Source organism: Naegleria gruberi (assembly GCF_000004985.1).
Source record: "Naegleria gruberi genomic scaffold NAEGRscaffold_35, whole genome shotgun sequence".
Classification (NCBI taxonomy): Eukaryota; Heterolobosea; class Eutetramitea; order Acrasida; family Naegleriidae; genus Naegleria; species Naegleria gruberi.
Window position 1 is genome coordinate 145,212 of NW_003163292.1, and position 21,654 is coordinate 166,865.

General features: G+C 34.1%; 13 protein-coding genes and 2 non-coding genes across 15 annotated transcripts; 6 read left to right on the forward strand and 9 right to left on the reverse strand.

The window, feature by feature from the left end:
• The first annotated feature begins 173 nt into the window (after positions 1 to 173).
• On the forward strand, positions 174 to 1,073 carry NAEGRDRAFT_80377 (uncharacterized protein). Its single transcript, XM_002675137.1, has 2 exons — positions 174 to 550; positions 642 to 1,073. Exons 1-2 carry the CDS (start codon positions 214 to 216, stop codon positions 1,034 to 1,036), a joined length of 732 nt encoding a protein of 243 aa, XP_002675183.1. The 5' UTR covers positions 174 to 213; the 3' UTR covers positions 1,037 to 1,073.
• A 152-nt stretch (positions 1,074 to 1,225) lies between these two features.
• Positions 1,226 to 2,580, forward strand: NAEGRDRAFT_80378 (uncharacterized protein). The gene is made up of 2 exons (XM_002675138.1): positions 1,226 to 1,986; positions 2,039 to 2,580. Exons 1-2 carry the CDS (start codon positions 1,227 to 1,229, stop codon positions 2,434 to 2,436), a joined length of 1,158 nt encoding a protein of 385 aa, XP_002675184.1. The 5' UTR covers position 1,226; the 3' UTR covers positions 2,437 to 2,580.
• A 284-nt stretch (positions 2,581 to 2,864) lies between these two features.
• NAEGRDRAFT_69579 (uncharacterized protein) lies at positions 2,865 to 4,250 on the forward strand (the record flags this gene model as incomplete). The annotated part of the gene is made up of 5 exons (XM_002675139.1): positions 2,865 to 3,338; positions 3,425 to 3,806; positions 3,850 to 3,911; positions 3,963 to 4,042; positions 4,091 to 4,250. 5 exons carry the CDS (start codon positions 2,865 to 2,867, stop codon positions 4,248 to 4,250), a joined length of 1,158 nt encoding a protein of 385 aa, XP_002675185.1.
• A 4-nt stretch (positions 4,251 to 4,254) lies between these two features.
• NAEGRDRAFT_80379 (uncharacterized protein) lies at positions 4,255 to 5,289 on the reverse strand. The gene is made up of 4 exons (XM_002675213.1): positions 5,084 to 5,289; positions 4,984 to 5,001; positions 4,555 to 4,935; positions 4,255 to 4,468 (listed from the first exon to the last, which is right to left on the reverse strand). The coding sequence occupies exons 1-4, from the start codon at positions 5,285 to 5,287 to the stop codon at positions 4,301 to 4,303; spliced, it is 771 nt and encodes a 256-aa protein (XP_002675259.1). The 5' UTR covers positions 5,288 to 5,289; the 3' UTR covers positions 4,255 to 4,300.
• Positions 5,290 to 6,152: 863 nt separating this feature from the next.
• NAEGRDRAFT_t422 lies at positions 6,153 to 6,223 on the reverse strand. Its single transcript has one exon. It is a non-coding gene; the product is annotated as a tRNA-His (tRNA).
• Positions 6,224 to 6,452: 229 nt separating this feature from the next.
• On the forward strand, positions 6,453 to 7,895 carry NAEGRDRAFT_80380 (uncharacterized protein). The gene is made up of 4 exons (XM_002675140.1): positions 6,453 to 6,951; positions 7,081 to 7,356; positions 7,407 to 7,527; positions 7,617 to 7,895. Exons 1-4 carry the CDS (start codon positions 6,470 to 6,472, stop codon positions 7,851 to 7,853), a joined length of 1,116 nt encoding a protein of 371 aa, XP_002675186.1. The 5' UTR covers positions 6,453 to 6,469; the 3' UTR covers positions 7,854 to 7,895.
• On the reverse strand, positions 7,875 to 8,385 carry NAEGRDRAFT_80381 (uncharacterized protein). Its single transcript, XM_002675214.1, has one exon. The coding sequence runs from the start codon at positions 8,379 to 8,381 to the stop codon at positions 7,986 to 7,988; it is 396 nt and encodes a 131-aa protein (XP_002675260.1). The 5' UTR covers positions 8,382 to 8,385; the 3' UTR covers positions 7,875 to 7,985.
• A 347-nt stretch (positions 8,386 to 8,732) lies between these two features.
• NAEGRDRAFT_69583 (uncharacterized protein) lies at positions 8,733 to 9,993 on the reverse strand (the record flags this gene model as incomplete). The annotated part of the gene is made up of 2 exons (XM_002675215.1): positions 8,733 to 9,351; positions 9,398 to 9,993. The coding sequence occupies 2 exons, from the start codon at positions 9,991 to 9,993 to the stop codon at positions 8,733 to 8,735; spliced, it is 1,215 nt and encodes a 404-aa protein (XP_002675261.1).
• A 545-nt stretch (positions 9,994 to 10,538) lies between these two features.
• On the forward strand, positions 10,539 to 11,232 carry NAEGRDRAFT_82679 (uncharacterized protein). Its single transcript, XM_002675141.1, has one exon. The coding sequence runs from the start codon at positions 10,546 to 10,548 to the stop codon at positions 11,212 to 11,214; it is 669 nt and encodes a 222-aa protein (XP_002675187.1). The 5' UTR covers positions 10,539 to 10,545; the 3' UTR covers positions 11,215 to 11,232.
• Positions 11,233 to 11,530: 298 nt separating this feature from the next.
• On the reverse strand, positions 11,531 to 11,603 carry NAEGRDRAFT_t421. The gene has a single exon. It is a non-coding gene; the product is annotated as a tRNA-Lys (tRNA).
• Positions 11,604 to 12,367: 764 nt separating this feature from the next.
• Positions 12,368 to 13,609, forward strand: NAEGRDRAFT_69585 (uncharacterized protein; the record flags this gene model as incomplete). Its single annotated transcript, XM_002675142.1, has 1 exon — positions 12,368 to 13,609. One exon carries the CDS (start codon positions 12,368 to 12,370, stop codon positions 13,607 to 13,609), a length of 1,242 nt encoding a protein of 413 aa, XP_002675188.1.
• A 226-nt stretch (positions 13,610 to 13,835) lies between these two features.
• Positions 13,836 to 16,115, reverse strand: NAEGRDRAFT_69586 (uncharacterized protein; the record flags this gene model as incomplete). Its single annotated transcript, XM_002675216.1, has 1 exon — positions 13,836 to 16,115. One exon carries the CDS (start codon positions 16,113 to 16,115, stop codon positions 13,836 to 13,838), a length of 2,280 nt encoding a protein of 759 aa, XP_002675262.1.
• A 698-nt stretch (positions 16,116 to 16,813) lies between these two features.
• On the reverse strand, positions 16,814 to 18,259 carry NAEGRDRAFT_80384 (uncharacterized protein; the record flags this gene model as incomplete). Its single annotated transcript, XM_002675217.1, has 1 exon — positions 16,814 to 18,259. The coding sequence occupies one exon, from the start codon at positions 18,257 to 18,259 to the stop codon at positions 16,814 to 16,816; it is 1,446 nt and encodes a 481-aa protein (XP_002675263.1).
• A 519-nt stretch (positions 18,260 to 18,778) lies between these two features.
• NAEGRDRAFT_80385 (uncharacterized protein) lies at positions 18,779 to 20,046 on the reverse strand (the record flags this gene model as incomplete). Its single annotated transcript, XM_002675218.1, has 2 exons — positions 18,779 to 19,375; positions 19,423 to 20,046. The coding sequence occupies 2 exons, from the start codon at positions 20,044 to 20,046 to the stop codon at positions 18,800 to 18,802; spliced, it is 1,200 nt and encodes a 399-aa protein (XP_002675264.1). The 3' UTR covers positions 18,779 to 18,799.
• Positions 20,047 to 20,196: 150 nt separating this feature from the next.
• Positions 20,197 to 21,654, reverse strand: NAEGRDRAFT_50417 (uncharacterized protein; the record flags this gene model as incomplete). The annotated part of the gene is made up of 1 exon (XM_002675219.1): positions 20,197 to 21,654. The coding sequence occupies one exon, from the start codon at positions 21,652 to 21,654 to the stop codon at positions 20,197 to 20,199; it is 1,458 nt and encodes a 485-aa protein (XP_002675265.1).

Here is a 21,654-nt window from a genome sequence, read left to right on the forward strand (position 1 = left end):
TTCAACAATAATCAACACGTTATGTATCATTGTAAAGTGTTAAATTTGTAAAATTAGAAAATTTCATACACCTCAAAAAGGCCTCGATCAAATATTTCCAAATTTGTATTCAATCCAAAATTAGTCCCACATTTAAAAACAATCACTTTTTATTGAAAACACTCAAAAAAAAACAACTTTACACCTCTTCCATTTAACTACCAACATACAAAAATGCTCAGATTACGAGTTGCCTTTAAAAATCATCGTTTAATTGTTCCAATTCAAAACCCAAAGATTTTGATCAGTGATTTGATTAAAGACTTGGAAGTCAAGTTTTCCTCACACTTACTTTCCGAATATCAATTGAATAATAAGGAAGAGAAGGAGAAACATATCAAGATTTATGATTTAATAACTGAACCTCATCAACAACAACAACAACATCAACACAATGGTTTGGATCTTTCAAAGGAATATTTGTTTAGTAAGGAAGATATTGTTGAGAATGTAATGAGAGATGGTGATTATGTGAGAGCTGTTGATTTGAATTCTTGGATTGATTATCAAGGTTTGTTTTCTTCAATAATTTTAAACTAAATTCAATTAAATATGAATGATCACTTTCTAATAATAATCATTTCAATGACGTGATGAAATAGTTTCTCACTTTTGTGATAGAAAGAGAGCTTGGATTCATCTTGAAAAAGATAACATTTTTGGTGAGATTGGATACCACAAGAAGAATAAGGTCTATTGTTTGTTCGGATCTAATTCACAAAAACAATATTTTGAATTTTCAATTGAAGATTTAAAGGCAATGAGTGAAAAGAAATCTCATGAAATTGGAATTGCCAAAGATTTCAGAGGCCTGTGGTATGTGTGTGCCAAGTTTGAATTACCAACAAGTGATGAACTCAAAGATGATAAGAAAATGTTGTGTGAAATGAGTATTCACTTAAAACCAAGCTCTGAAGAAGAAAAGGTCTACATTCACCAAGTGAGTGTTCATGAAAAGAATGGTCACTTGTTGAAGGGTCCTTCTAGGTTCTTTTAATTCTTTTTTGTAAATAAATTGAGAAAATCTAAATTCTAGCTGATGAAATTTAATCCTTTCAGAATTGGAAAATAAGCTGCTATTTCTGTACTTTCAGTTTTAGCAATTTTCAATTTACCCTTTTCTTTCAAAATTGGATAAAATTTTTCTTGTTGACCGAAAGTTCTTACAATTTCCAACATGAAAAAAAATGAACTCAAAATCACGAGCAAAAGCTGCAGGAAATTATCAGAGCACAACGTTGACTTCGTTCGGACCTGCTAGAAAGATACAGGAAATTATTTCTCACATTCTGACCGATACAATGCTTTCCCCACTCGAAGATAAATTCAAATTGGAAGTTAGAGAATCTAATAATTCAACACCACAGATTATTCCTTTCGGAAAGAGAGGAACCGTTTCGAACAAGAATCATATCAGTCGAGTGTTTTTTGAGCAACATGTGGTGTGGGAAAAATCAGTGCAGAATGATGCTGTGAGTGATGCTGCTTCGATGGCTCTATTGATCATGTTGAATAGTGGACAAATTACAATACCCACACATCCGAATACGATTGTGGATGCTCATCAGGCAGAAGATCCAGTGGCACTCTCTGCATTTGTTAAACAATTTTTAATTGATGGATATTTGGTGATTGAGGCAAGTGCACTCAAGACGACTAGTGCAACATTCCACAAATCCATGTTCGAGTTGGGACGTTCTGTGAGGAATCATCTCACTACTAAGGTACCACAAATTGCTCATGTATTTTCTGATATGACTTTGAAGAGAGTATTGACTAGATTGGTCGGTATTGATTATAGAACTTTGGATACTACTCATATGCATTTATCTCAGAGAGGAAGAGCTGATCAACATTTTCATAAGGATGATTTCGAGGATTATGAACGTCCGTCGGTTGAACCTTCCAAACATTTGGATGAAATAATGGCCATGTATTATCCACAAGGTAGGTCAATAATTTTTATTGCAAATTATTAATTTGACTTGTTGAAAATTAGATACAATTTTGGAGATGGGACCAACAAGTATTAGAAGAGGAACTCAATACACATGCTACTCTACCGATTATGTCCCAGATCGTTTTGTCTTTAAGGATCAACCAGATGAAAATGAAGTAAGATTGTGTTGCAAAGCAGGAAGTATCGTACTGTTACATTATGAAATTGTTCACAGAAGAATGAAAAATACTCTCACAGATAGATTCATGATGAAATTCCAATTTAGAAGAAGAAATGCCCCAACTGAAAAGTCATGGTGTTATGACATTGAGAAGGAAGAGTATGCAAACTTGCCAAGTCCCAATTATGAACAAGTTCCACTATTGGAAACAAACTTTGATCCGAGTGTAGAACAATATGCAAGAGAAATATGGAAATATTTACATTATCAGAAATAATAACATTACTCATTCTTGGATTCTTATAAGAATTGGGGCAACCGTGGATTCGGATTTAACTTTTGAGTTAATTGGGAAAACAAGCATAAATCAACAATGTATGGAGTAAAGAACGTGAACTAATGAACTAGTTACATATTATGCAAAATAATTATTGTCGAATTTTCTTCGATTCAATAGCCTTATTTCAATCCCACTCAAGCAATCTATTTCAAATACTCATCCAATCTTTGTTGTATCCCATCAACCCACATCATCGTACTTTCTCCATGGAATCTACCTAAAAAATACTAAGCACGTGTACATTCCCGACTTCAAGTTATTTACAGTAGTGACTGAAGAACCTACAACAAATATTCTTTTCAATAAATAAAAACGTTAATCTACAGCACACATCTCCCCCGCTCATGACAAGGAACTTTAAAAAAATGAGCCTATTCGGTAGTAAGCAAGCCTCAGCTGAGGTTGAAAATATCAAAGTGTTGCCGCCTCTCCCTCAAAAGACGAGGAGTCCTCTGAGTCCTGAAGATCCGGATACTGATGTTCATTTGATTATTTGTATAGCAGGAATGGGTGCTAGAAAGGGACATTTTCTGAGTGATTCACTTCTCTCGCAATTCGGAAAGTGGTTTGATATCAACAAGTGCCAATCTGCAATGAGGGATACAATGCAAACAGCTATTCAAAATTATGGTACTGAACAGATAAAGAAGAAGCCTCCAAAGATTGTAGTAAAATCTATTGATTATTGTTCGGTAGTAAGAGAAGAGGGAGGTTATAATGACAAGTTGGGAAGAGTTTCTATGAAATCGGGAGCAGCTCTATTGAGAATGATTGCCAATGAAAGTATGATTGATGTGCTAATGTATAATAGTGAAAAGATTAAGAAGCAAATTCTTAGTGTAGGTTTTTCTCTGAGTTTTCTTAAAATTAATTCCTTTTTATTACGCAAACTGTCACAAATTAATACAATAATGATTGAAAATAGGAATCTGTGAAACAAATCAATGACATTTTTGAAGAAATGGAAGGAATACCATTGAAATCTATTTCCCTAGTGGGTCACTCTCTAGGATCTGTTGTAGCTTTTGATTTGCTTCATCAAAACCAAGAATCTGGAAAGACCTTGTTGAAGATGCAACCAAATTTTTGTTTCCTTGTTGGATCACCACTTGGATTATTCTTGACAATGGATTTCCAAACTGAAAAGAAGCAAATGGAATCTTTCAATTATGTGAACCCAGCTACAGGAAAGAGACAATTATTGAAGGAGGTGCCAATCTTTCACTTGTACCATCCATACGATCCTGTTGCTTATAGATTGGATCCTCACTTGGATCCTGCATTTTCAAATTATGATCCATTTGAACGTAAGTTGAATTAATAGTTAAACAATTTCTCAATAATTTAAAGTGGAGTTCTTTGTAAGAAGATCAAAGGGTTCAAGTCTTCCTGTTGTACAAATAACCAATGCTGTAGGTTTTATAATTTTTAAAATTCTATAAGTGTATTAATTAATGTTCCAGTTCAATTCTGTTTTAACTACTTTAGGCGTAAACAAAAAACCAGATGAAAATTATAAGAGATTAGTTAGATTATATGAAATGTAAGTAACACTTATTGAGGGAATTGTCTTAATGATTTTCAACAACAGTGTGGATCATGCTCTTCCAGTCATGTCAGAAGTTGTTGTAAATGAATATTTGAATGCTGGTGATGTTCACTTGAAATATTGGTCGAACACTGAAGTGAATTGTTTCATTCTGGAAAAGATTGGAGTTTTGAAAGTTGAGAAACAAAAACAATCAGCTTAATATAAAAATAATTTAAATTCTTGTATATTATTTACTTTGATTCTAATAATTTAGAAGAGAGCGAGCATCAACATCATGATCAAAGCAGCTCCGAATGTGAAAACAGTTGAAGCACTGCTCTTACAGACACTCTTAAAGTTTGAACATCTTTGAGTTGCAGGTGGAACATATCCGTCAGTAGAAAGTGACAAACTACCATCAGAATTCTTTGTATATGTCTGTTGTTTTGGAATATTTCAATTATTCATTTGATTTCAATCACATGTTAATGAAATTAAGGTTAATAATGAAATATTAAACATACAGTTTCTTCATAAGTATAATCACCACATGGTCCACTATAATAATAAGAATTCTTGAAAGTATCAACAGCCTTGGTACCAGTAATGACAATATTTGAACAACTGTGGAAAGCAGTTTGACAAATAGTTGAAGTATTGGTAGAAGATGGAGGATATGAACAACATGTACCCATTGATTTGGTTTGAACGTTGAACATGGCAAGAGAACACTTTGGACAATTAATATCTGGAATGGTGACAGTAATTGAATAGTTGAATGAAGTCTTATTGACAACATCATTGGTGGCGTGTGGAATGTGATCCAAGAGAACGTACTTATTGTAATCATCATCACCTCCAATACTCAAAGCAAGTCTATATGGAGAACCATCATGACTATTTTCCTATAAATATTTCATGACATTTAATCTTCCTTACTATTAAACACTTACAGTTGGATACAAAGTACCCTATAAATAGTTGTAGTAGTTGAAGTTGAAGTATAACAAATATTTCATTATAATCATCCCACACAATTAACTATTTACTTACTTGGAATTGAACAGTGAGTTTACCTGGAGCAATAGTGGTAATAGGTTGTCCATCACCAAAGAATTGAACACCACCACATGGATAGGTATATAAATCATTGGCAGAGGTTCTTGGAGGTGGATAGACAAGTCTGGTGTGAGCAAGGGCTCCAGTAACGAGGCATACAGCCATCACCAAGAAGGTACAGAGAAGAATCTTTTGCATTTTGTTTTTTAGTTTTCAGAAAATTCAAACATTCTCTTTGGAGTTTTTAAGAGTTTTTTGAAGAGCATGATTCACACCTTTCATGTTCTAAATTAGGGTATTTATCCATTGAACGAACACTCGCTTAGATGAACACTCTTAGAGATCTGTTGTTTGATGAGGACATAATTGGGGTTTTGAGTTGGCTTACTGCATCATGTGGTGAAATACATTGCAATTAGCCGAAAGCCAAAGGAAAATATTATAAATATATATAAATATTATATTGCTTACTAATTGCTATTGTGTGGTTGGTTTTGTGTGGAAAGAAGAAACCGTTTTGTGATCAAAGAACATGTTGCATTGTTTAACATATTGTGTCCACAAAATATCTACTCATGTGTGGGAACCAAGAAGTAATAAGGCAGGAATCAGTGCACCTATTACTCAAAACAAGAAGCAAATTGATAGGGTTTTGATTGGGTGCGAAATATTTTGATTGGATTTTGATTGAATGCAGAAAGCTTTGTTGATAGGTGATGTCCAAGAATGGTCTTTCTATTTTATTGGTGGAAATTTGTTCTTTTATGGAGTTTTGAATGCAGGCTATTGGTAAGGGAGAATTTGTTGATGAGATAGATATTTTTCAAATGAATTATTGGTGAATTATTTACAGAATATTTAGAATGTTGTTAGGTTGTGTGGAAGGATAAATATTAACTGTAATACGATGTTGAAGCCTTAATGAGTTGGAATGATTTTAAGGAAAATATCGAGATGTAACCTTCATACCAAAAATCGATAAATAATGTTGAGTAATAAGAATACATCACTCACTGAAAAAACCAAAGATGTTTTATATTTATTTTACAGAGACAAAAAGGTGTAGGAAGACAGGGAATCGAACCCTGATCTTAGGAACCACAATCCCATGTTCTACCACTGAACTATCTCCCTTCATGTGAAGACAATTACAAACTAAATTAATCAAACCCTCTTTGATTCAAGATGGTGTAAAAAACCTTGTCATCTTTAGACAGAGCTTTGCCAATAAATGACATAAGGATCCCAAGAATGCTTTACAATATAATATGAACTAGTACTTGAGAATCCCTTGGTGTGATCTTTTATTATTATTGGTTGAATGGAATAATGTCTTGGAATTAGATTCGATTCAAGCCAAAAAAATTGTCGAATTTTAACATGTTATTCGCTGCCCTGTATTTTCTCCTGTATCTTTGCTGTTTAATATTTGGAGCCTATTGTGTATCTGAAGGAGGTGATATTCTCGGATCAATCTATGATGCCTCTATCATTGGTGGTATTGTTATTTCCACCTTGAATACATTACCAGAGACTATTTTCTTCATCACTGCTCTCTCCTCCAATCAACCAACCTTTGCTTTGGGTGCTATTAGTGGTAGTGTCATTGTTGTGTGCACCATTGCTGTTGGATTGTGTATTATTATAGGATCAAAGGCTAAGGAAGCTAAATCTATGAAACGATCATCGGTTTCCTTGACTGAGAGTGCATCAAACTCTTCTCATAGTCAACAACACCAACATCAACATCAACACGGAAGAATTAATTTATTTTCCAAAGTTAAACAACAAGCTAGATTTTTGAGTTATAGTTTAGTCTTTGTAATTTCAACTCTTTTATTCGGATTCCAAACATGGATTGGGTAAGTTTTAGTAATTTATTAGTAATTATTTAAATATTGTTTTAATTACATTTAATATTATTATTATTATAATAATATATTTACTATTAATTTAATTAATTTAATATAATTTTGCAACTATGAATATAGTATCGGAGGATGTATATCATTTGCTGCTTTTATTCTCTTTACTTTATTCAACAAATCTCAAGATGGAAAAACAGCTCCTGAACATCATTTGAGCGAATCCAGTGATGAAGAGGAAGAAGAGCATGAACCTGCTTGGAAGGGTGGTCTCTATTTAGCCCTCGGAGGAGCAATGATCTATCTCTTCTCTGATCCATTCATTCAAAGTGTTGTTGTCATTGGTGAATCATTGAATATTACACCATTGACTCTTGCATTCTTCTTTGCTCCAATTGCTAGGTAAGTTTTAGTGATTGTTGCTGTGCTAATTACAATTTAATTATTATTAGTGAAGCACCTGAGATTTTGGAAAGTATTTCGTTATCTAGACAAGGAAAGACTCAAAATATTAATATTGCTTTCAGTAATCTTGTTGGTGGTACAATCTCAAAGACTACTTTATTGACAGGTGTATGTTTATTATTATTGAATTATTTATTTAATTATTGAAATTATTTACTGAAATATTGAATTTCCCTGATGAATCATTGTAATGATAGATTTTAAGTTTGTATGGTGTTCAAAGAGGATTTGAATGGATTAGTCCAGCCTACACTGTCAGTACCTTGTTATTATTGATTTGTGCTGCTTCTGTTGCTTCATTTGGTTATTCTGCCAACCATACAGCAACAAGTGGTTATGCATTGATTGCTCTTTTCATTGCTAGTGGATGTGTTCAATTTTTCACTGCTTTAGCATATGGAACAACTGCTGTTATTGTTCCTCCAGTCGAGTAAATTTTGAAAAACAAATTCTAATATATTACAATTATTTATTATAATTTACAAGTAGTTACAGTTGACATTTCTGTGCCAACAACATGGATTTAAACATTTATATTGATAATTTATTGAACTATCAATATTTGTTTAAAGACCAAGATTGGATCTAATTCCAGCAATGAGTTCTTCTTGTTTTTGCTTCATAATCTTCTTGGCATCTTTTTGGTTCAATTGTCCTCTGAGTCTACTTTCCAATTTTTGCTTCAAACTATTAACGTCCTTCTTAATTTGATTAGCTTCCTTTGGATGTTCTTTAGCAACCTTTTCAATTTTATTAGCAACAACCTTTACAAGTGGTTTGACAACAAATTCATGAAGTTCAGCAACTTGATCCTTTGTAGTGACACCAATTGGAAGAGTTTCAATTTTAGCTCCACTCTTTTCCAAGACGTTATCAACAACTTGAGAAGAGTAGACGCAACCAACAAGGAGACACAATAATAAACCTACAATGAAGAGGTTACTGAGAGAGTGTTTGTACATTTTTTTATAGTTTTTGTTATCGTTCTATTCTTGCTGTTACGGCACTTGAATATGGTTGTCGTTGTTTGGAAATGTTGATGTTGGCCTAAAAATGGGAGAAAGGTTTCGAACAGTCGGAAATACAAATTGTTCAAAGATGCTCAAAAGAAGAATCTAAATGGCACATAGGGAAGGTAATAGCTGTGCTTGGTAAAGGTTATTTGTAAAACATGAAGTCTAAGGTTAATAATAAAACCATCTATTTGAATTTTTCATTGTAAACTTGCAAATTTCAGAGTTTCATTAATTCAAATCCAAATTCCAATACCTTCAAAAATATTCTTTCAATTTATTACAAAGAGAGAGATATCTTTATTCATGATAATTGAAATAAACTCCCTTCAACCATCTCTCACCCTTAAACGAAGTTCTTGCATGAAACATTTTTTGATTATTGTAAAATATAAAATCTCCCTTCTCCAATCTAAAATAGAATTGATTCTTTCTATCTCTCACAATATTGGTAAACTTGTTATAGGCCTTGTAAAACTCGGGAAGATAATCAAAATCAAAAACATGTGGAGCATAGGTAAAGTAGCTGAATCTCAATTGTTTGATTTCCTTTCCGTCTTGACTCAATTCAATAATTGGCTTGTACAAGATACTTTCGAATTTTTGTTGTTTTCTGTGAAATTTCACTGGAAATTCACTCAAAATCTTGAAGGCAAGAGGATCAATCTGTTTCAGATACCAAGCTGCTTGGACAGAGTTGACCACATAATTATCACCTCCTTCTGTGGCTGGAATGATACAGTGCAGGAGTTGGAGCTCTGGTGGATTCTCAATGAATGGTTGATCTGTGTGCAGGTCAACTGGGGCATCTGTGTAACCAAGTTGATCGTTGTTTTGGTTGGTGGTATTGTCAACTCTCAAATCTTCAAGTCTTCCAAAGTGTGTTGGAATAACTGAGAGATGAGGAGAGAATGCATCGCTTTACATTGTAAATTTTACTAAAATTCCAAAAATTCGAAACCTACATGATTAGTTCAGTATCGATTTCTATTCCTCTCACCAATACAGCACAGTCCCTTTTCAATCTTTCCAAAACATCAGAAACGAAACTCTCTGGAATTGATTCTTGTAAAGTAGCATATTTCGAATAGTGCACTTCAATTAAACTCAAGTCATGATCTGGCACCTTAACCTTCTCTATTCTATTTCTTCCATAGGCATACCTTTGAAGGAAACTCTCCTTATACTCTGTAACATGTCCATCCTGCCACTCTATTCTCAACACTGCTTCACTAGGATTAGTTTCTTCATCATTCGAAACGAAAGTATCCACAAAAGTCTTGTCATGTTCTGGCAACTCTTTCAACAGAAATACCTGAACAGAAGCTGGTTCAATAGCAAGATCCACTTGTGAGGAATCAATAATTCTCTCCAATGTTTTTGCATGTCTTGATTTTGGCACGTGATTACAATTGTGTCGAAGCCAAAAGTAATGGAAATCAGAATAATCTGATGAAGGATTTGAGAAGTGAACTCGAAGAAATGGAAGATGATCAGCCTCTGAAGATACTTGGTTTTGATCAAGAGCAAGATCTTTTGATGGGAATTGAGTCAAGTGCATTGTTTGCTTTTTTTTCAATCTTGATTCGTAAAAGGATGGAAACAGAAGTGAAAAGGTTTGAAATTCAGATTGTGAAAAATGTGGAATTTCCAAGCATTTCTTTTTAAAAGCAAAACAAGAATGTTTCGAATTTTCATTATTGTAATCCAAATGTCATTTTGTAAAATCTTCGATCATCCAAGTCAACTACTGTTTTTAAAGCTGTGAAAAATCAATTTCCCTTATTCCCCTCTATTCTATGTAGGAAGATTTGACCACATGATCTTCCATTACTTTCAGCGGCGAATATTAACTCAACACTAAAATTCCATCATGATGAAGAGCTCTGAGGTGGAGTGGAAGGATAATCCATTATTATTATTATTGAACCATCAAATCAAAGTGGCCACTCACCAAGCAGCTGCTTACCTTCTCATCAACATATTTTCCTCCTGAGGAGGTTGTGCATATCTTCCTTCTCAATAAAAACAACCAGTCCGTCCGAGAGAACTGATCACAATATGGTTGATCATCAGGGCAAGCAATTTGCAAAATGTCTTTGAAAAAAACAAAATGATGAGAATTAGTAGCATTGCATTCCTTTTACTTTCAACATGTTTAATTGTTGCTGTTGGTTGTGCATTTGGACAACAACCAAAGAGTACACCAGTTTGGCCAGGTACATTCCGACAAACCTTTACTGAAACTACACAACTATTCAAATTCATGTCACCTTTTGTTACCAATGGTACTTATTATTATGATGTAACCAATCAGAGACAACGTATTGATAGATTGGATGGAAGTCATGATAGATATTGTGGTTCAGTTCACTTTGACAAGTCCACTCCATGTGTCCATTTAGTTGTTAAAGAAAAGAGATATCTAGTTTTCCCAGAATTGAAATCATGTTGTATGTGTTGTACTGCAGAGAATGGATGTGGTGTCTTGAAGACTAATTGGCTTTTCAATTCCACCTATATTGGACAAACTACATATAATGGATATCCAGTTCATCAATGGGATAAGAAGGGTTTACAAAACAATTACTATTATGAAATGATTGCAAATAATGTACCAGTTGCCATTGATCAACAACCTAATGATTTGATGGTCTTTGATCCAAAATCATATTCAACTACTCCACTTCCTGATTCTCTCTTTGCTGTACCAAGTTATTGTACTGATGATAGTGGAAAGGATCATTCTTGTCCATTCTTCTCTATCTGTACTATTGCTTAAATAAATATTACATTGAATAAAAAGCAGTTCAATGAATAATAATTATTTTAATAATACAATTTCATCAATTAGCTTGCAATGATGACACCACAGAAGAAATAAACTTGGAAAGATTACAATTTAAAATATTTAAAAAAAATATCGTCATCATGATGATCAATGGAAGGAGATCATTCCAATAATCCTTTACATACACAATTATGATCAATAATTAGGAATTAACAAAAGGAATATATCCTAAAGGGAACAATTAACAAGGAATATCAGCAAGTTTAAAAGCAAGACATTAGGAAAAGAATGAAAGATAAAACAGAATCGCCCACCGTGGGGGTCGAACCCACGACCACAAGGTTAAGAGCCTTGCGCTCTACCGACTGAGCTAGACGGGCTACATATCACACTCTAAAAATCTCAATAAAAAATTATTGAGCTTTAATGATTCTCATTATCTTGGTATTCTTTGTGTTTGGTTATAACCGTGATTTAATAATAGAATATTAAATAATCAAAGAAATTTTCCTTAATTTATTCATGTCAGATGACATGCTGCTATTTCGCTCTCTCGGTTAGTTCAGAGTGGATTCTTCATCGTTACAATATCAACCTCGTCCAATCAGCAGGCGAGTGTACGGCTTTATTATTGGCCAAGAAACAACGCCTCCCTGGTGCGGTTGCTTTATTGGTAATCAAAACGCGAGTAAACACAACGCTCAATGTTTTTCTGCAGAATTTTAATTGAAAACCGTCTCAAAAAAATCAAAGCTAGTCTCCTTCTCGGCCGCTTTACTTTCTTGACGTTTCCGTTTATCGACAACATCATTACTTCTTGCTATTTTGAAAAGCTTCCACTTTTCAAGTACATCATCTGATAAAAGTTACTTTATGCAATTTGCTGAACAGCAACCTATAAAAGAAAACCGTAGGCAAAACAAAGAATTATTGTTTATCTTAAAAAGCAATGTAAGTACCACACTTATTGTTTGTGGTATATATATGATTTCTGTTTTTTATGTTGCTCCGAATATCATGTGATGATGAAATAACGGTTTTGGAATATATTTATCTCTCTAGGCCATCCTCCACCCATCCTAGCACTGAATGCGACCATTGTCAAGAATCTGTTGCTGCTGAAGTAGAACATGTCGCTCAAGAAATGACCCACGTTAATGGTAAACCAATTCTTGTTAACTATGCCGAAAAGCATGTTAAACACGTTGATTGTGAATGTTGTGCTGAAGCTGGATTCGAAGGTCCAGAGAAGAGATTAGAATTAGATTTCCGTCCTATTGCTAGTGACTTGCCAATTTATCAACAATATAAGGATAAGCATAGAGATGGTTCTGAAGAAGATGACATTTCAAACTTCTACAACTTGATGAACGTTACTGATGAAACTTGGCAATCCATGTTGGACTTGGCTTGTTGTAGAATTCTTTCCAAGAAGACTAACGAACATTTTGTTTCTTATGTTTTGAGTGAATCTAGCTTGTTTGTTTTTAAGAGAAAACTTGTCATCAAGACTTGTGGTACCACCACATTGTTGGGTATTTTGAAGAAGTTGAAGGAAATTGCTGCCACTCAAGGTTTGGAAGCTGAATTGGTTATTTTCAGTAGAAAGAATTATGTCTTCCCACATAGACAACCACATTACCACTCCTCTTTCGAAGAAGAATTGAAATACTTGACTGATGATTTCCCAGGTGGTGAAGGCCACGTTGTCGGTTCAGTATTGTCTGACCATTGGTATATTTACATTTGTGATATGCAAGGTGTTGATGATCAAATTACAAAGGATCCTGACCAAACATTGGAAGTTTTGATGCACGATTTGGATCCTGCTGTTATGAGACAATTTATGGAAGAAGCTAGAAAGGAAAGAGCTCCTGGTGTTACTATCGAACAACAATCTGGTATTGATAAATTGTTGCCAGGTTCCGAAATTGATTCCTTCGAATTTGATCCATGTGGTTACAGTATGAACGGTTTATTGGGTAAGACTTATTGGACTATTCACATTACTCCAGAAGATAGCTGCTCATTTGTCAGCTTTGAAACTAATGTTAAGACATCCAAGATTGAAAATTACTCTGAACTCATTGAAAGAGTTATTCATACTTTCAGACCAGGTCGTTTCACTGTTACTTTGTTTGCTGATGACCACTGGGATATTCAACATGAACTCCACAGAACTCCAAGCAAGCAATGTTTGTCAGACGAACACACCACTCTCTTGGACCAAGAATCCTTCCAAATCCACAATTCCAACTTGATGAAGACTTACAGTGCTTTCACTAATTTGGCTCTCGGTGATGAATACAAATTGAAGAGTAAGACTTTCTACGAATTCACTGGTGGTTACAATTTGACTTTCACTAACTTTGCCAAGATTAAGTAAGTGAGATAAAATTTGGCAACTATTGTTGTTTTTGCTAAGATTTCATCTCTCTTGCACTGTTATTCAGTGTTGCGCGTGCCATAAACCCTCATCACTTATGTGATGACAAGCTCAACAATAAAAACAAGTTTTCTTAAATTATATTTGATAAACTTGATATCGCGCTCAGTGAGATCATTTGAATTCATTAGAACGGCATTATCTTTTATTATTTATGGCAAGGTCCTTATTCACTAGTTTTGGTTTTGTACTCTTTAAGTAGATCGTAACTATCTGATTTTAAATTTACAGCTACATGTACAGTGGCAAGTTCAAATAATTCCTCAATAATTGCCATCTCCGATGAACCAGAAACATCTTCTGTTTTCCATTTAGAAAACAGATTCTTCCACTGAGCCAAAACCTCACATAATTTTTCTTCTGCAAACTTCTTCAATCCAAATAACATGTACAAATCACTGACAACAAAGCATTCAATCAATGCCTCACTAGGTATTGGATTTCTTTCAAATACAGAGGTTCCACTGTACATGTATTGATTAATAATCCAAAGGGTTGTTGCGGAAATATCTTGAACAACGAATTCATCCATATTGGTAGAATTATTATGAGATAATGATTCATATTCCAAAACCTTTCGTAAATATTCACTTCTGCATGCTAAAATACATCTGTGAGAAGGAATTCCACTTTCTTCCTTAATTGTGGTTAAAACTTTGTTATAGTGTACATTCTTACTAGATGCAATTGCTTCATCCACAATATTTCCATAGGATTGTAATTGAATGTCGTAATGTTGATCTAAATTCAAGTGCTGATTTGAAAAGTATGCCTTAAAATCAGCATTAATGGGGGAAATTGTCTTATTGTAAGATAATGATCTGATGTATGCCTTCTTATAATTCTCAAATTGGTTTTGTGAACCGTATGAACCTCGCACGTGGAGGGTGAATAATATCTTGTCAGTATCGTCAAATAGGCAAGAATATGCTTGAGAAACACTTGAACTGAGCCCAGAGTTCTTATATTGAGGTACAATAAGGCGAAGGGATTTTTTGGTTTCTTCATTATGAATAAAAATACTGAATGAGTGTAAAGAGTCACACATTTCGTCTTCCTTCTTCTTGATTTCATTTTGTTGTTCTTGTATACCCAAACTGGAAGGTACTAATTCATTCAAATATTCAAAGTCAGATTGATATTTCTTAATATTTCCACAATATAATACTTGGATAAATTTAACAAAGGCAAGAGTGTTTCTTGGATGGTGATCTCCTCTCAGAATATAATATCCAGGTCCATTATCGTTATCTTCTTCGACGAGTCCTGTTTGTGGATTCCATTTCAAAACGTTGGCTGTGTGAAGGAATTTAGAGCCAGTTCTTGCTCTAATGACAGGATAGTGAGCATGAATATCGAAATCTTCAACAGATAAACGTAGTTTCGACCCAGTTATATACAGATTAAATTCATTAGGATTCCAATCTAGTAAATCTGGAAGGTCCAGAATTGCAAAATGAATATCACTTGTAAATCTGCCAAATTTTTCATTCATTCCAATAGTTGGAAACCATTTTGGATTTGCAGTAATAAGTAATTTTTCAAAATCGTCTTCAAGAGCATACTCTTCAGTGAGAGCGTTCAGAATTTCTCCAATATGATACAATATACTAGTGACAGTTTCACTCACAACAGAGTCTACTTTATACCACTCTGTTTTCTGACCTTCATTCTTGAGGAACTTGTCAATATATTGTGAATAAAATTGAGAAATATTCCACAATGTTCCAAACATGCCAGATTGTTTCAAAATTTCTCTTCCTCTCGAATGATCTGTTATTTTGAAAAGTATAAAAGTTAGAGCCAAGAGTGAATTTTCAATAAATTTGCTACACTGAGCATTCAATGACTTGTCAATAATATGAGGAATAATAAACACTAAAGTACAACAAATGTCACAAGCATGAGTCAACCCTCCCAACTTGTATAACATTGCTCTAATATCATAAGTTGTAATTTGATTACTGATAGCAGAGAGAACATTCTGAATATCCTCAAATAACTGAGCATTTTGATGAACAATATTCACATCAACCTCCAACTCTGTTACAAAACTCTCCAATTCAAACAATTTACAAAGATTTCCATAATATTCTTGCAATAATTTACACTTCTTCTTCATTCCCTCATCTGGATCAATATAGACCAATCTCAAATAGTAGGCCTCACCTAATTCCATCATTGAGCTATTAGAACAACCAACTGTCTCTAACAATTTTTGAGGAGACATTCTAGATAACACCTCAATCGGTTGATGACTCAAGGTAGAGGCACTCATATTATTGACATCAGCATTTGTACTATTATAGTTGGTAGAAGAATTGTTACTATTACTAATAGTAGTGGTAGTGGATGATCCACCACCTGATCCTTTGCCACCTCCACCACTATTTCGGAGATGTTTTGGTAGGTGATATTGTCCTCCTCCTCCCTTCTTCTTTGTCATGTTATTTAAAGTTTTGTTTGAATATTTAAATATAATTATTATAAATTAATATGAAATATTATCAATGTTCTCTTCTGATAGGGTGGGATGCAAATTGGTATGCTGCGTTTCTTTTTTATGATGTCAAGAGTTGGTTCATGTTCACAGGTTTCTTTTCAGCATTGAAGAAAGGTAAAGAGTGGAATTGAGCCATGATTTTTTCCCGCCAAAATTAAACTATTAAACATTTAAAAAAAATATTTGACAATTTATTGTGAATAATTAAAAATAATGGGTTGTTGGGGAATTGGCATTGCTGCAAATGATGAATTTTGGGATGTTTTTTCCAATATACATAAAGAATTACACTGGAATCAATATGATGGAAGAGAAGAAACAATAATCACTCCGGAACACTTTAATTCCAAATATGAATTGATTGCGAATCGAATTCAGAGTGGATTTACCAAGAATTATGAAACTTGTTGGTTTCAAGTGGTGGCTTATTTGGTGATGGAAATTGGAGGAAAGATGAGTAGAGAAATGAGAGATAATTGCAAGTTGGCTTGTAGAATTGAGAATGATTATTTGGATCCAGGTGCTTGGTTGAGTGAAAAAGATTTGTCTGAGAGGAGACAAGCTCTGGAACAGTTTGCACTCAAAATTGATGATTATTATTGTTCGAAATCTCAGGGAAATAATTATTTGGAAAAGGATTATTAGCAAGTCGATCCTGATTGTTTATTGAAATGTTCATTGACAACTCTTACAATACGTTTCAAATGTCCAATTTTCTTCATTCCAATCTTATCACGATAATCATCTGCTGTAAAATGTCTGATTTGATCTAATGTTACAAGTTTCTTTTTGGTAAATGTTTTGGAATATTCTTCCATTTCATTATCGACCAAAATATTCGAAATTAAATGTTCACCAGGAGTTCTTGGAGATGTCTTTTCCATATCTTCCATTATCGAAGATGTTTCACTCGCACTAAGTTCTATAAGTTTGGTAATTACAAATGTCTTGAATTCTGAACTCTTCTTAAAATGTGTCATTATTTCATTATTGAATTGTAATTGAATATTAAACAATAAAGTATCCAAACACTTTTCCATCCTCTCACACAGTGTCTGATTAGGTATTTCATCTTGAGAAAGTACTTGAACTTCCTTCAAAGTTTGTGTGAAAGATTCTCTGATAGAGCTTGCAATATTCATACATGTTAAACTTTCAAAATTTACAAAATTTTCATAAATGGTTTTAAATTCTCGCACTAAAGTTATACGGCTCATATTTACATCATTTGCATAATTCTTTCTCATCAGTCTGAATTCTCTGTTACTTTCCAGATAGATTAACATTTCGTCGTTTCTTCTTTCGGATAGATAGGCTCGCAGTAATTGCAATCCTTCATCATTCTTCTCCAGCAGTCCTTCAATTTTATAGTATTCCTTGATGGTCTTTCTGACAGAATTCTTTTGCACTGAAGTAACTTGTGGTGAAGGTGGAGAATCCATGGTGACCAATATTTCCACTTGTTGACCAAAATTACTTGATGAGGATGAGGATGAATTTAATGAAGATGTTGACGAAGATGGTGAATCTGACATGAGAACATTCTTCTTTCTGTTTGTTGCATTAGTCACAACAGTGGTGAATGGCATTGTATTATTATTCGAAACTGGTTGAGAATCTTGTGTGAAATTATTTATCGTGGTGGCAGACAATGTTCGAGTTGGAGAGACCAGAGTTATGCTTGAAGTTGTTTTGGTGGCTTTTTGTTTGTTGATGTTTGGAGTGACGCTTGCCAGAATGGTCTTCGTACTTTTCGCCACAACTCTTCTGTTTTTGGTAAGATCCATGGAGTGGATTGTTGGTGCCGCTTCTTGTTGGTTATTAGTAGATATTATTTGATGGGATGTTTCTGGGTGTGAGTAGGAAATACTTTCCTCCTTCAACACCATGCTGCTGCTGCATTGCGTGGAGTTGAGAGTTTGCATTTTGGATTTCTGCTGTGCAGTTTTCTTTTGAGTTTTTTCTTGACCTTTTTCAAGGGTTGATTTAGGAAGTTTGGAGAAATTGGTGTAAGGTTGGTGCGGAAGGATTTGAAGCATTGTGTTAGTACTACTGGTAGTACTGCTAGTAATTAATAGTGGTTTCATTTCGAGTGATTTTCTTTGAGAATGCAACTATTAAATGTGTGGGATTTAAATAGTGATGAGGATAATATCTTAAATATTCCGCTGATTATCAGGATGCACATCAAGTATGATACCTGACTTTAGCTATTCTGTGAGCTATTCTTGGACAAGGATATTGTGTAAATGGAGAAGGAGAAACTCTTTGTCGCCAATTTGTTGGATACAGATGTAATTTTTTTGCTTTTGATTTTTTCATGGCTGTTTATGTTTGAGTGTCTTTACGAAATGGAAACCACAAGCCATACGACCTTACGTCGTAAGGATCAAAAATTCTCAATCGCCACTAATGGTTCGCTACTAATCTCAATGTATCTCGTAATTTTCACAATGATGTAAAAGGTGTCCTCACAATGGATTCCGCAATAAAGCAACTGGGACAACTCATATTTGTGATTGATGCACGAAATGAAAGATCTAAACAAAGGCTATTTCCATCATTGATTCAAATTAGGTATTGATCTACAGTATTATTGAAATTTTGTAAAATAAATAGTTTAGAGTTTATTCATCATCATCGTCAATGATCTTATTCTTCTTTTTGGAGACAGATTGCTTGGCTGGAGCTTTCTTTGGTTCTTGTTTGGTTTTCTTTGGAGGTGGCTTTTTCTTAACTTCTTCTTCAGAGCTGCTTTCTTCTTCAGAACTGCTTTCCTTCTTTTTTCTCTTCTTTGATTTATTGTCCACTTCTTCTTCACTGGAGGATTCTTCGCTTGAAGATTCATCACTACTGGAGGATTCCTCATCATCATCCAAAAGTTTCTTCTTCTTGGCAGGAGCCTTTTTTTTAGTGGTTTTCTTTGTGGTCTTTTTCTTTCCATCATCTTCTGACTTGACCTTTTTTCTTGATTTCTTTTGTTTGAGTTCTTCTTCCTCTTTCTTTAATAAATCTTCTGGAATGTTTGATTTGATAAGGTTAGCAATCTCTGTATTACCTTGACGTTCGGCCAAAATGTAGGATGATAAGCCCCATGCATCTTTGGACATTAAGAATTCTGGAGATTTATCTGCGTCAATTAAGGCCTGTACAACTTCCTTGTATCCCCACAAGGCAGCCATATGCAAAGTTGTTCTCTTACACTAGTATAATATTGTTAATGAAAAATTATACATATCAAATTACTTACTGATGCATGAACATTAAGTTTAGCTCCAATCTTGACAAGATAATTAACAATATCGACATTTCCAAATCTGCAAGCTTGTAAAATTGCAGACCATCCATCAGTATCTCTAAGAGAAATTACTTCACTATCTCCTTTGGATTTTACAATATTTTTGACTTTATCCAAATCCCCTAATTCACCTGCAGCTTTGAAAAGAATCCTCATATCCTTGTCATTAATTTTTGATGTTGTCTTGTCGACTGGGTATGGGCAAATACTAGCATTTTCCGAATCGGCTGCTTTCTTCTTTCCACTTTTTGGCTTCTTTGCTGTTGTTTTCCTAGTGGTTTTTTTCTTTTTCTTTTTATCATCATCAGAAAAATCGTATTCCTCGGATGATTCTACTACATCATCTGAAGATGAATCTGCTTCATCATCATCAGAATCATCGGATTCATCCTTCTTTTTAGCTGGTGACTTTTTTGTTTTTTTTTCTTCCTTCTTGACTGGTTGTCTTTTTGCTGTTCTTGATCTCACAGGTGTTTTTATGACTCCATCTTCTTCTGCCTCTTCTTTTAGTTTTGGTTTAAAAAGAGTAGAAGGTTTTGATGGTGAAGCTTGAACAAGATCTCCTAACGTTGCCATTTTTTTTGAATTTTCTTTTTTTTTGGCGCGAACTTTTATTGTTACCTAGGTGCTGTTTTAGTTTCAATTATTGCATAATACCACGCAGCTTTCCATTTGTACTATTCAGTTATTCTTCAGAAGTGTTTCTCCTAAATCATTGATTTGACCCTAAACTGTTTCAACCTTTTCTTTCACTTGAGCCTCAGCAGTGGCTTCCTTAAGAACTTGATCCTGAGTTGTTAGTGAGGAACTATTCCAAGGTTTGTGTTCAATGAGAATCCAACTGGTACAGCATATGGATACGACAATGCACACACTTGCAATCAAACCAATAACTCCAAATAATAACAATTGAAATCCAACATTGGTGTAATAGTTAGAGTTTTGAGATGAAGGTTCCGAGAGAGAAACCTTTGATTCATCTCTATTCGTATAACAAATATATTCCTTCTCTTCTACATATTGACTCGAGTAGGTGTAGCACGTGCTTGTGAGAAGACTTCTTGTTTTTGCTGTTCTGGCTTGGGTGGATTGGTTGGTTGAGTTTTGATCTGAACTGTCCCTTAGAAATGAGGGAAATGTAACTTTGAATAAGGTTCCTGTCAAATCCCCATCTGAATTGCATTTACTCCTCCCAACTACAAAACAAGGAAATCTTGTGAAAATAAGTGAATTTGCATCTGAATCTGTTGAGCTTTCGAATTTTGACGATTGTAAATAATACGTTCCGACTGAAATTAATGGTATTGGGAATGAAAGAAGGAAACAGCTAATTATCAATGTGGAAACAATAATGCATATCAAAATCTTGTCCACCTTTTTAGAGCATTTCTTGATGAAATAAAAACAGTTCGATATTGATGATGGTGGTTTAACGTCATTGACAGTTGTTTGAATTTCCACAACTGTAAATTGAAAATCCTCAACTCTATTTGTTGTTGAAATGGTTGGTGAGGCAGTTTCCTCTTTGATTTTAAAAGTTAAAGAAGGAGATGATGGTGATATCAGGCCACCACTCTCAGTAATTATTGGTTCTATTTTTCGTTGCATGATGTGGTGATGGTGTTGAGTAGTTTTTTCTTGATTTGTTTCATATTGTGATAGAGATAGTGAGGTATTAGTTTGGAAGGTAGTATTATTATTAATAAGTTTTACCTGAGTGCGAGAAGAAGGGTTTCGGAAACTTTGATTGTCCTCAGTGAGCAAAAATTGTTGAGGTGCTGTTGGCGCATTTTCTTCTTGGTCCACTAACAACGATGAAACTATTATTGGACAATTATTTGAATTGATTTCATCAGCTGATTGGAGGTTTTGTAATATTTCCGATGAGGATGATTTAGAAGGATTTTCAAAGTCTTGAGTATGGTATGATTCACTGGTGTTTGAATGATTGTTTGATACAACTTGGTGTTGCTCTTCTTCATTTTGTTGTGGTTGTTGCTCATGATTAAGAGAGATTAAAGATTGAGATGTGGTAATGCTGCTACTAGTATTATTGTTGTTATTGGTCAATCCTTCCTCCTCCATTATTTGCGAGAGAATGAGTTTCTCCAATTTATTTTCGTCTATAGTGTTCGACATTTTCAAATAATAGGAAAGTGATCCAACTATATCTCTAGAGTCCAT

What these genes read in the sequence shown, in the direction of transcription:
- NAEGRDRAFT_80377 (XM_002675137.1), top strand. Translation starts at nt 214, where the DNA reads ATGCTCAGATTACGAGTTGCCTTTAAAAATCATCGTTTAATTGTTCCA. An exon ending in TTCTTGGATTGATTATCAAG is followed by an intron (nt 551 to 641) that starts GTTTGTTTTCTT and finishes GTGATGAAATAG; the next exon opens with TTTCTCACTTTTGTGATAGA.
- NAEGRDRAFT_80378 (XM_002675138.1), top strand. Translation starts at nt 1,227, where the DNA reads ATGAACTCAAAATCACGAGCAAAAGCTGCAGGAAATTATCAGAGCACA. An exon ending in GGCCATGTATTATCCACAAG is followed by an intron (nt 1,987 to 2,038) that starts GTAGGTCAATAA and finishes GTTGAAAATTAG; the next exon opens with ATACAATTTTGGAGATGGGA.
- NAEGRDRAFT_80379 (XM_002675213.1), bottom strand. Translation starts at nt 5,287, where the DNA reads ATGCAAAAGATTCTTCTCTGTACCTTCTTGGTGATGGCTGTATGCCTC. An exon ending in ATTATACTTATGAAGAAACT is followed by an intron (nt 4,469 to 4,554) that starts GTATGTTTAATA and finishes CCAAAACAACAG; the next exon opens with ACATATACAAAGAATTCTGA.
- NAEGRDRAFT_80380 (XM_002675140.1), top strand. Translation starts at nt 6,470, where the DNA reads ATGTTATTCGCTGCCCTGTATTTTCTCCTGTATCTTTGCTGTTTAATA. An exon ending in GGATTCCAAACATGGATTGG is followed by an intron (nt 6,952 to 7,080) that starts GTAAGTTTTAGT and finishes CTATGAATATAG; the next exon opens with TATCGGAGGATGTATATCAT. An exon ending in TTCTTTGCTCCAATTGCTAG is followed by an intron (nt 7,357 to 7,406) that starts GTAAGTTTTAGT and finishes AATTATTATTAG; the next exon opens with TGAAGCACCTGAGATTTTGG.
- NAEGRDRAFT_80381 (XM_002675214.1), bottom strand. Translation starts at nt 8,381, where the DNA reads ATGTACAAACACTCTCTCAGTAACCTCTTCATTGTAGGTTTATTATTG.
- NAEGRDRAFT_82679 (XM_002675141.1), top strand. Translation starts at nt 10,546, where the DNA reads ATGATGAGAATTAGTAGCATTGCATTCCTTTTACTTTCAACATGTTTA.